Raw genomic sequence first — 12777 nt, 5'->3', positions numbered from 1 at the left:
ACTGGGCTTGATGGACCTTCAGTCTGTCCTAGTATGGCAACATTTATGTACTTATAAATTTAGGGTAAAGAAAAGGGAATGGGGCTTGATATACCACCTTTCTGTAGGTTTTTTTTTGTAACTACATTCAACTACTTATTCATACCTGGGGCAATGGAAGGTTACGTGACTTGCCCTGAGTCACAAGGAGCTGCAATGGGAATCGAACCCAGTTCCCCAGGATCAGAGCCTGCTGCACTAACCACTAGGCTACTCCTACACACTTTAAGCTACTTCTTAAATGATGCTTTCATCTGAATTTACGATGCTGACCCATAATGACCTCAGTAGATCTCCAGAAATCTCCTACAGAGACTCTATACATTAGAATGATCATTTGGCCCAATCCCTTGTCCCCCCCCCTAAGTTAGGCCCGACATGCAAGGTTGCAATAGTTGTCAGTGGATACAGAATCAAGCAGCAGGGGATGCCTAATAAAGCTGGCAAATAGCAAATTTATAGGAGGGTTTGTCAGAGCTCAGCTGCTGCTGCTCTGAAACATTGCATCCGCCTCACAATAGATATTTTGTGTACAGACTGTACCAATACTAAGGGACTATTTATATATGCCTACACCACAGTGTATGAATATTGGATTATATTTATTAGATGTGTGTATCTAGAATGCCATATATATTGTGCTCCTCATTTCACGGCTATTGCACTTTCATCCTTCATACCACATTGGCCACGTGATCACCCTGCACCTCATCCCCTTCTTTTTTTGTTTTGTTTTATTAACTAGATTGTTTACTTATCCCGTTCAATAAAAGAAGAAAACATTTGTGTGTGGTTCATACTAGTACAAGAAATATAACTCACAAAACACTAACATTAGCCACAGAAGATTGAGCTAATTTTTTACCCTTCTTTAGACTGTGCTAAATCCCCAGGATTAGAAAACCAAGCATGAATCTTGTGGACAGTTCTTTGCATCCAGGTTTAATAGATAATACCTATATTAACATTGGATTTAAATAAAGTGTGCTGATATCTACACAGTTATTTGTACAGTTTTTGCTTTGCTTTAAATAACTTGATGCATAAGGTGACCATCAAAGCACAGATGATTGTGCAATGAACATGAGCTAAGCAGTGCAATAAGTCTTGCCTACTTTATTACATTGGTTCCTGTGTGCATATCCTTTGCAGCCACCATCTTATGCCAGTCAAAGCCTTGTATAATCTGGATGAAGAAGACAGTCTGGAAGGAATTGTTGTCAACCTGCTGCCTCTTATGTCACGTGACAGTCTTAACAAGGAAGCAGCCAAAAATATGGGACAAAGGTAAGGAAACCTTTTACCTGTTTGATTAGTACCAATGCCAAATGTGTGACTTTGTGAGCATGTGGTACAAAAGACTTCAGTTTCCTTGGTCTTTTGTATTGCTGACTTGAGAAAGTGCTAAATGTTTTGTACAGTGTGTATGACCTTTCTAACTGCAGATAGTAAACATTCTCTAGGAAAACCGGAGTCTTCCCCCTTGACCTCATCCAACAGTCACCCGTCCATATGGGATCAAGGTTTCACCTTGATGTGGTGGGAATACTTAATGTCTCTTATAACTTTTGATGTATACCGGTATGAGTATAAATGCTGGTAGTCACCCCTGTGAATCAGGTAAACAAATTGAGCTAAACACTTTACTGACTTTCTGGTAAGTGTTCAGCTCAAATTTTTACTTGATTCACAGGGGTGACTACCAGCATTTATACTCATACCGGTATACATCAAAAGTTATAAGAGACATTAAGTATATATTTTTTTTTTTATAGAACCAACCAGTTTATATTGGGTTGCTTTCTGTGCCTTTGGATGCAGCAGACACAGGAAATCAGAGTTCCAGTTTCTATTTCTTAATCATCACAACCTCTAGCTTCCATGTTGGGGATTTATTGCCCATTGTGAAGAGCCCTGTGTCTGGAGATATAAAACACTGGAGGTTTATATGATGCAAATAAAGGGCATATGTATTTCCTGAAGTGTCGCGATGTGTTTCTCTAGTTAAGATCTATGGTCATTTTTAGTTGGTGCAACATTCTTTGTAAGATATCCTTGTAAATACTTGGTGACATATCAAGAGAATGTACATTAGAGAGTGTGTGTGCGTGTGGCATACGCACATGTTTATATATATTTGTATCAATGTTTACATATCTGTCTAGCCTGGTTCTTATGAAAACTGATTATTGTAATTCTTTATATTTAGGTATGCTGTTAACTAGGTTCCAGGCTCTGCAGATCATGCAGAATGTGGTGGCATGATTAATTACTGGAGTGTTAGATCAGTACATATTACCCCAAAAGTGAAAAACTTACATTGGCTGCCTGTTATGTTTAAAGTTATGTTTAAAGTTCTTTATTAATACATCAGCGTGTATATGGGATTGCTCCTGTTTATTTTGGTAATGTTTTAAAAATGTACTGTCCAGGACGATCTTTAAGATCTGAGAAATCTAAGCATTGTTGTTTACCTTCTCCATCTACATATCATTATGTTGAGACAAAGATGTGAGCATTTTTGATTGATTGCCCTGCATTTTTGATTGATGGCCCTTTGTTATGGGATGATTTGCCCAGACACGTAAGATTGTTTGAAAGTGTTCAAAATTTCAAACAAGTCTTACTCATTACTTTCTAAACACCTTTCTAAAAGAATGAAGTATTTTGAAGTGACTGTTTTGCTTTATATGTTTAGAAATGTGTTGATGTATTAATTGCTATATGATTGTTGTTTGTCCTATTGGTTTTATTAATTCTTTTTTTTTTTTTACTCACTTTGGGTAAAGGTGTGTTAGAAACAAGAAAAAAAATAGCCTTATTGAATTGCAAAATTTTCTTCAAGAAAAGAGCATCACATCTAATTGGTACCTTCCATTATATCACAAGGATCAGTCCAGACTTGTATGTTATGCCAGTCTACCAGCAGGTAGAGAGTACAGCTGCTGTGCATGTACTCATAGCCAGTATTTTCTATCTCCAGCTGGCTGTAAGAGGCTTACCCTGTGCTGCTCTTTGTGATTTGTGTCTTGCTTCTGAATTGGGCCAGTTGAACTGGGGGTTGAGGAGCTTCTGCTGGGAAGTTGGGTGCAGACCTGATGGCTCCAGGTCCCTTCCCCCCCCCCCCCCCCCCCCCCCCCGCTGCTTTTTTTTTTTTTATAAGTTAGCGGCCCTTGCCTTACTGGCAGCTCCTTTGCAGGGGGGGGGGCAGCATTTGGAGCGTTTCAGCACTTAGTGCCACAACTGGAAGAATCCACAACTTTGGCAGGCCCAGTATTTTGTTTGAATCTGTTTATTACATACAAGAAAACATGTCGTATACACAGTCACTTAAACATACATTCTGAAATGTCTACAACATCTATCTGTGTGTTGCTGTCGCCATACATTTTCATAAACCCCAACATCCTCCCCCCTCCCCCCATTCTAACTATCCCTCAGTTCTGAACAGTGAGTTATAGATTAAATGATTCTATTCCTCCCCCCCAATGTTGTGCTGTACAGATCTATCGGCACAGTCAATGTCATATCTGAGGCTTCGCTTTCCTTTCTATGTTACCTGCTGCAAGGGGCTTTGTTTCTTATAGCCCTTCGCCAGGTGTCGCCTCTCTTATTATCTCTCGATCTGATCTAATATTGTCTCTGACCTGTGCTCCATACGAGATTTCTCAGGTACTATACAGCGTGTTAGGTTATCTGGTGCTATGTCCTTAGCCCTTCCCCCCCCTTCCTTCCCTCACACACAGGAGCGAGCACCATCTCGCTCAGGTAAATTATGACAGAGTCTTTCGGCCTCTAATTTAATATTCTGCTTCGGGCTGAGGGTTGTAAAGTGTCCCAAAAATTTGCCCAAGTCTTCTGCAGATTCTTTCCTTCCTTGGAGGACAAATCTGAAATCCCACGTCTTTCTAGGTTTAGTAGTTCGATCATTTGGGATCTCCATGCTCCCACGGTTGGGGCTTTCTCTTCTCGCCAATGCAACAAAATGGACCTTTTCCCCATCAGTATGGTTCTTCGTATGAAGGCCCCCAGCCCTGGAGGTGCGGGGCGGGCCCATTCGTAGACTCCAAACAACATCAGTGGCTGGCTTTTGATCTGATGACCCCAGTATCTCTGTGCCTCGCCTATTATTCGAGTCCAAAACAATCCCACTTGTTGGCAAGACCAGAACATATGTCCTAGCGTTGCGGGGGTATGGTCACACCGAGGGCAAGCAGCTGAGTCTCCAAAGCCCGCCTTGAAGGCTCGTGATGGTGAAATATATAGTCTGAGGATAAATTTGTAATCCATCTCCCAATAACGATTAAAGATAGAACGCGTCTGTATGATGGTCAGGTACTTCTGCAATAATTCTGCTGTAACTTCTGGTGTCAAGTCTTTGGCCCAATTTTGTGCTCTTGTCTGAAAGTCTATATCTTCCGTCGTGTCTTGTAAAAATCTGTGGTGATATTTAAGCGGTACTGTATTCTGGGCTCCCAAAGTCAAAGCCGTGTTCAATGTGTCTTGAACATCTTCACTCAAATTAATCCAACCTAAGGCTGTGATATAATGTCTCATCTGCAGGCAAGCAAAGCGGTCTCTCTCTGTAAGTCCGAATTCCTGTTGTAGGTCTGCGTACAATTTCGGTTTTCCTTCATCCGTCACCAGCTGACATATATACTGGATCCCTAGTGCTCTCCACCGGCTAAATGCCGCCGATGAGGAGCCTTCTGGGAAATCTGGGTTATACTGTATTGGCAAAAAAGGGGTGGCCCGCCAATCAAATTTGTGTCTATTGCATAGCCATTTCCAGGCCGCTCTTGCTGCTTCAATCAGAGGGTTTGGGCCCTCTCCCGTGTTTAGTCTTTCTCCGGGGGCGTGCAAACTCCAACCCAAATGCACCCTAGGGGCCATTGTCTTTTCCAATTCTATCGCTGAAAATTCACTTGTGCCCACTAACCAGTCTCTGATGTGTCTCATTGCACTTGCTATAGTGAGGTGTCTTATGTTGAGCAAACCCATCCCCCCTTGTGATCTCGGCTTTTGAAGTATGTGGACTGGGAGCCTGGGTCTCTTCCCATTCCACAGAAAACTCTGTACTGCACTATGCAAAGCTCTCTCTTCCCTCTTTTTCAGATAAAGTGGTAGCATCTGAAACAGATACAGCCACTTGGGAGCTATCATCATGTTAAATAAGCCTATTCGGCCCGAAAGTGATAGTGGGCAAGCTCTCCACAGCTTCAGCAGACATCTGGTTTTGGCCAATAAGGGCCTTACATTTGTCTCATACAGTGTCTCCAGGGCCCTAGGGATGACCACCCCCAGGTATCTCAGATGACCAGTCGTCCATTGCAGTGGGAATTCTCCTCTCCAGTCTGATTTCAGTGTGTCATCTAATGCTAAGGCCCTGGACTTAGATTTATTGAGGGAATAGCCTGACAGAATGCCATATTCTTTAATGGTGTATAAGAGGCACTCCAAGGAGGTCTGCGGGTTGCCCAGGAGAATCATAACATCGTCCGCATAGGCCAGCACCTTGAGCTCTCTTCCACCGATCTCTATCCCTGTTATCCTACGTTGTGTTCTAATTTTGGCTAAAAGGGGTTCCAACGTTAAAAGAAAGAGCAGTGGGGACAAGGGGCAGCCTTGACGGGTTCCTCTCCCAATGTCAAATCCTGGGGTTCTAATTCCATTGACTCGGAGCATTGCTTGTGGGTTTGCATAAAGTGCTTCTATTGCATTTACAAACCACCCGTATAGTCCTATGCTTTGTAGTGATTCGAACAGGAATGGCCACTCTACCTGGTCAAATGCACGCTCTGCGTCTAAACTAACCACCATTTTTTGTGCTCTTTGGGGGGAGTCAGTCATTAATGCTAATATCATTTTTCTCGTGTTCAGGACCGACTGACGACCCCGGACAAAGCCCACCTGGTCCTCATGGACAAGACGGGACATCCAAGGTGCTATTCTGTCTGCCAAGATACGTGATAGGAGCTTAACCTCTACATTAATCAGGGAGATAGGTCTGTAAGAGCCCGGGTTCAGCATATCTCTGTCTTTTTTGGGAATAAGACTTATGAGTGCTGTATTTGCATGTAAGGGGAAATGACCCATTTCTACTACTGTGTTTAAATATTCAGTCAGGGGCCCCACAATCTGTGTGTTCAGTAGTTTGTAAAACTCTCCTGAGAGACCATCAGGCCCCGGCGCTGAATAAAGTTTTAGTGCGCCTATTGCCTTTTGTAATTCTTTAGCTGACACCGGGGCATTGAGAAGGCTTGCCTGGTCTGTGGAGAGTTTCTCTAGCCCTATATCTTCCAAGTAGCTTTTTATGTTCTCCCGGTCTTCTGCGTGCTCCTGTTTCCCTTTATATACCTTTGCAAAGTGTTGGTAAAAAGTGTCTGCAATCTCTCTGGGATCATGTGTTACTCCACCCGCCTTAGTGTGGAGTGCTGTGATGTAGTGAGGTTTGCGCGCACCTTTCACCAGTCTAGCTACCATCCCTCCCGTTTTATCTCCAAATTTATGTAGTTTATATTTTCTGTAAAGAAGGGACCTCATTGTCCGTTCATGCAGAAGACTATTGAGTGCTACCCTGGTGGACATAAGAGTGTCATAGTTCGTCTGTGTCGGTACCCCTGCATATGCCCGTCTCGCTTTCCCAAGCTGCTTTTCCAGGGTGATTATTCCCCTGGCAATTTGTCGATTCCGCTTGGTGACATAGGCTATGATCTCCCCCCTGAGCACTGCCTTTGCTGTGGACCAGAACAATATCTCGTCTTCCTGGTGTTCTCTATTATGTGTAACATATTCCTCCCACTTCTGATGTAAATATTTTTTAAAGTCGCTTGACATGTACAGATATGCCGGAAACCTCCACCCCGGGGATTGTTGAAAAAGAGGGGTTGGCTCTAAATCCACCCAGATTAAAGAATGATCCGAGATTTCCTCTGGGCCTATAGAGGCGTTTGTTACCCTAGGGAATTCTGTCTGTGATATGAAAATGTAGTCTATTCTAGACTGCGTCTGATGGACCCTAGATGTGTGTGTATAGTCCCTTTCTTCACCATGTAAGATTCTCCAGGGATCTACCAGTCCCATCTCCTGGCACAATGTTTCTAATATCGAAGGTGGGGCCGAGGATCTCAGTGGTTGGGATTTAGAGCGGTCTAAGGCCACATCCATGACTTGGTTCATATCTCCGGCTAGGATCAAGGGAAGTGTACTAAGTCCCCCGCATTTCGCCAAGACTTCTGCGAAGAAGTCTGTGCCAGTTGTATTGGGGCCATATGCCGACACCACCAGCATCTCCCTTCCCTGTGCGTTGATCCTAATTCCCACTAGTCTCCCTTCGCTATCTTTAAATTCAAGTCTAGCAGAACACATAAGCGATTTATGAATTAGTATCGCTGCTCCTCCTCTCCTGCCCGTGGCTGGTGAGCAAAACACTTCTCCTACCCAGTGACGTTTCAGTTTCTCATGTTCCTCTTGGGACAATCTCGTTTCCTGAAGACAGGCTATCCCCACCCCATGTCTCTGTAGTGCTGTTAAGATCTTGGTTCTTTTAATTGGGGAGGAGATCCCTCCTACATTCCAGGATATTATGCGTATTTTATTCTGCGCAGGATCGGATCAGTGATAGGATGTCTGTGCTATGTTGCTGATCTGTGTCCCCTGGGCACCCAGCCTTACCCATGGGACTAACCATATTTGCCACTGTCTTATCCATTGTATCCCCCACTTCCAAAGTATGGGCGGTCTACCTCTGTCAGAAACTCTATACCTTATGTGTGACTCCTGTGTGTGTCCCTCTGTTATTAAACCCCCCTCCCCTAACCTCCCCTTATTCCCTTCTACCCTTTGTGGCCCATCTAATTTCCGAGCCCTAAACATCCAATCTCTTACTCAAATAGGGAGCCCCTTCCATGCCCGAGGCCCCCCCGCCCTGGAAGGTACAAAACTTTTTCCCCCTCGCCCCTTAAAGACAGCCAACCTTGCAGGAGCTCACTCTCCCCTTCTTTGTTCGTTTTGGTCTGCTGGGCGTTGTTCCAGTTCTGTAATATATAGGTGCGCAGCTTCTGCTGAATCAAACGTTTTCCAGCGACCCTCCTGTCGGATCTTAAGCACCGCCGGATATAGTAACATAAATCTGGCCTGCAGTGCATGGAGCCGCCGGCACAGCGGCGTGAACTTCTTCCGACGCTCTTGAAGGGAAGCTGAGTAGTCCTGAAAGATTCTGATCTGGTGTCCTTCATATTTTGTATCATCACGTTTTATGCGGTATCCACTCAGTATCTCTTGTTTATGTAGATAATTATGTACTTTCAAGATCACCGCACGCGGGGCCTGGCGGCCATCTTGCTTTCTGCCTATGCGGTGCACTCTCTCCAAACACAGGCCGCCCGCATGGTCCGACAGGGCGAATTCTGTTTTCAGCCATTGTTCCACAACTGTTGCCAGCACCGAATCCCCAATCGATTCCGGTAAGCCAATCAGCCGCAGGTTGCTGCGTCTACCTCGATTTTCTAATTCATCCACCTTATCTGTAAGCGTTGTAACTGTGTTTTCTAGCTGGCGAATCTGCTGTTGTATTGGGGGGTGTATGTCTTCCACCTCTGACATTCTATGCTCTAACTCTCCGATCCGACGTGATTCATCCGCTAATCGAGTCTCAAAATTTGCGATTTGCGTCGAGATTCTTTCTAATCTGGGTTCCAGAGCTTGAACTACCGCCGCATTTAGTTGCGATAATTGTGTTAACTGCGCCTCCGAAAAAGGCGGGCCGCCCTGTGTCGGCTCCATGTCCGGGCCAGCTGCTTTCAGCAAGTCTTTATCTTTCTTTGCTCCGCGCGGCGGCATAATTTTAGTTGATTTTTCCATGAACTTATCCATCACCCAGTTAACTGATGTTTTGTGCCTTCTATCTTCGCCGGGGCGAGGCGAAATCTTTAAATATTTGACGATATCGGGCGTTGGGCCTCGGAGAGCAGGAGCTCACGTCCTACTCCCTCAGCGCATCACGTGACTCTCGGCAGGCCCAGTATTTAAGTACTGTGACATGAGCCCGATGGTGGAGGAAGCAGTCAAATGCTATTCACAGTGTGGGAGCCATCACACAGCTGTGGGGGCTGCTGCACCACTGCGGGAACGTATGTTCTGTGCTCATGAGAGTGCAAGGGGCAGGATTTTGTGGCAGTAGATGCCTCGATGGGCCCGAGTGGAGGGATGGCAATGGAAGGAAGTTTTGGTGGCTCGTTTAGGGGCTTGCATTGCGTCTGTGTACTTCTCTCACGAGGCATTTTCCAGGGGCTCCTGTGATCTTCTTTCAGTTTACTTCTGCTCCTCCTGACCTTTCCCAATCTTGGCCTCTTTTGCAATGGCTGGAATGCACACCATTTTTCAAGGAGTTTGTCCTGTTGCTTCATTAGGTAGGCTTACTTGTTAAAGAGGTCACAGCCTCCTTGTGACCTGAATATCCCTCTTCTCCCCATGGAAGATGTCTCCTCCAAAAGGAGATTGGATGAGAAGAGGGACCTGGATGAGCTGTCTGTGTGGCTTCTGGTCATGTTTTGCATACTGCCTGTCCATTGCCTCTGGATATCGCTTTCATCCAGGAAACGCACTTGTCCAATTCTGAACATGAAAAACTAAAGAGAGGATGGGTAGGAGAGGTCATATATTCATCCTATTCAAGTAGGAAGAGGGGGGGTAGCCATACTCATACACAAGCAGCTCCCGTTATTCACTCATAAAGTATTACACGATAAGGAAGGAAGGTATATCATAGTCCTAGGAGAGCTTTGGAGTAGGAAAATTTGCCTGTGTAATATTTATGGACCAAACGTTTATAATCATAAATTCTTTTCGGATATAGTGGCAAGGGTGGTCTCCTACCCAGGCTACCAATTGATTCTGGGAGGTGATTTTAACACATACGCAGACCCATCTCTGGATTGTAAGCCAGTGAAATCTAGAAGTAAGGGGTTAGAGAACAGGGGGGTTAACTTCTTGATACATCAATTAGGGTTGGTGGACATCTGGAGACTCTTGCACCCACATGATACAGACTTTACTTTTTTCTCCATCCCACATAGCACATATTCCCAAATAGATTACTTCCTTGTCTCGCAGACTCTATTCTCGGTAGTAAAAGCAGCGCACATCCTGGATAACAACCTATCCGACCACTCGGCCACCTCATTATCGATAGCATACATGACTGGCGGCACGGAGCGGGTGTGGAAACTCTCTCCTTCACTGTATAGGGACAATGAGTTCAAAGCATTTCTCTGGGAGAAGTGGGTAGAATATAAGAGATATAATGATACTCCAGAGGTGAGCCCCGGCACTTTCTGGGAAGCAGCTAAGGTAGTGTTGAGGGGCTATATCTTGGCGTACACCGCAGGGAAAAAGAAAAAAGCAGAGCTGTTAGCCTTGTCCACTGAATACCAACAGGCCCGGAGGCAATATGTGGGTAGCTTGGATAAGGTGCATAAAGATAACATGCTGAAGATTCGTAAACAACTTGATCAACTGCTTAGCATACGAACCGAAAGGGACATATATTATCAAAGATTTAAACTGTTTCAGTGGGGGAATAAGGTGGGGAAGCTTATGGCTAACTTAGTGCGGCCATATAAAAAGAAACAGGTTGTTACTTCGATTCAGGATAGTTCCGGAACAGTATATACCCAAGAGACCCAAATACAACACCAATTTGTTCATTATTATCAATCTTTATATGCAGCAAGAGAGCTGGACCCAGTACAGAGAGATGCTTTCTTTATGGATCTCCCTTTACCATCTTTTAACACAGACCAAGTGAAGCAACTGAGTGCTCCTATATCTGATCAGGAGGTCCGAAAGGGTATTAAGGCACTCAAGCTGACCAAGGCCCCAGGCCCCGATGGTTATGGCTCGGAATTTAACAAAATTTTGGCAGATGATATAGCCAGCCCCTTGGCTGCTATGTTCAATAGCCTAACCGGGGGGGAGGGGGGGGGGAGACCAGCTACCAAACTCCTAACCTGGCCCATATTATACTGCTCCCCAAACCAGGGAAAGATCCAGGACACGTGGGGTCATACCGCCCTATTTCCCTGTTAAATCAGGATGTTAAACTCTTAGCGGCCATCTTAGCTAGGAGAATGAATCTTTCTCTAAGCAGGGTTATCCATGGGGGACCAGGCTGGCTTCGTTCTAGAATCTAGGACAATATGCATCGATGAATCTCATTAGGGCTCTGGCAGCAATTCATACTTTTAAAGGAAAAGCGGGGAACGAGGCCATCGCAGGGTTAGACATGGAAAAAGCCTTTGATAGTGTCTCTTGGCAGTACCTATTTTGGGTAATGAAGAAATATGGGATAAAGGGTAGATTTATTGAATGGGTTCAGGCACTGTACACTAAACCAACGGCTCAGTTGATGATAAATGACAACTTGACAGAAAGCTTTGATTTGCAGAGAGGAACGAGACAGGGGTGCCCGTTGTCGCCACTCTTGTTCCTTTTGGCAATTGAACTCCTAGCGATTAAAATACGGCAGAGTGAACAGATTAAGGGGCTCTGGGTGGGGGGGGGGGGGGGGGGAGAGAAATTCGTATCAACTTGTTTGCAGATTATATTCTACTCTATTTGGCGGATGCCCCCATTCACTTGGATTGGGCACTGCTGTTAGTAAAAGAATTTGTGGGTATATCTGGCTTGAGAGTCAATTGTGAGAAATCGGAACTGCTCCCCCTAGCGGGTAGTCAAGCCAATTCCAGATTGGGGAATCTCCTTATCCCGCCAGTGCAGCAATCAGTGTGATACCTGGGTATCCATCTGAGTGCTAATTCATTAGTCATGTATATGAAAAATATACTAGATCAGATTGATAAGATCAAGAACATCTGTGTGCGATGGAAAGACCTTCCGCTTTCGTTGTATGGGAGAATAGCATTGGTTAAGATGGTATTCTCCTAAGGAATTTTCATCCCCTAACCAGACACAAAAAATTTCATCTATAAATCTCTTCCAGAAAAAAATAGACTCAAATTGTATTAATAAGTTGGCAATTGTAGGAGCGAAAGCAGCCCCCATCGCCACTCCAGATAATTGAAGAAAAAAAGCTTATTGAAAAATGAAAAAATACTCTCTTAATTTTTTTTTCAGTAAGTCATAGCAAAAAATCTGAGGGAACGTTCACTGGTCTCACCCTCTCTTCTAGTGCCATCTGTACCACTTGAAGTGCTTCTTCTTGAGGAATTGAGGTGTAAAGGGATGTTATATTTATTTATTATTACATTTATATCCCACATTTTCCCACTGATTGCAGGCTCAAAGTGGCTTACATAAATCTGTAGTAAGGCTACAGTGCAAGAAAAAAAAAACAGTTATACAAATTGATAATAAGATAAGAAATAACAATTGAACAGCAATAGGCAAGAGATAATAGGTAATTAGTGTCCTTGAATCTTATTAATGGTAGGAGTTAATTCAAATTAAGTTTAACCTGGGGAATAAGCCTTCTTAAACAATACTGATTTCAGTAATTTTCTGAAGTTTAGGTAGTTCTGGGTGGATTTTCCTGATTTGGGTAGAGCATTCCATAGTTGAGTACCTATGTATGTAAAGTTGGAGGTGTAAATTGACTTGTATTTTAAGGCCATTACAGTCTGGATAGTGCAAGTTCAGGTATGATCGTGAGGTACTAAATCTGTTTCTGGGTGGTAAGTCAATTAACTCAAGCATATATTCGGGGACTTCACCGAAGAT

The 12777-nt window shown here is 44.1% G+C and overlaps 1 protein-coding gene across 3 annotated transcripts in view; it reads left to right on the top strand.

Annotated features, from left to right (window-relative positions):
* FANCD2 (FA complementation group D2) overlaps positions 1 to 12777 on the top strand; it is a 763224-nt gene that overhangs the window by 391317 nt on the left and 359130 nt on the right. For all 3 annotated transcript variants that reach the window (XM_030205444.1, XM_030205445.1, XM_030205443.1), the window contains one exon: positions 1192 to 1326. In XM_030205444.1, coding sequence (XP_030061304.1) covers positions 1192 to 1326 — 135 coding nt within the window. The remainder of the gene's footprint in view (positions 1 to 1191; positions 1327 to 12777) is intronic.

Source organism: Microcaecilia unicolor, chromosome 6 (genome assembly GCF_901765095.1).
Source record: "Microcaecilia unicolor chromosome 6, aMicUni1.1, whole genome shotgun sequence".
Classification (NCBI taxonomy): Eukaryota; Metazoa; Chordata; class Amphibia; order Gymnophiona; family Siphonopidae; genus Microcaecilia; species Microcaecilia unicolor.
This window is presented reverse-complemented; position numbering and strand designations above follow the sequence as displayed.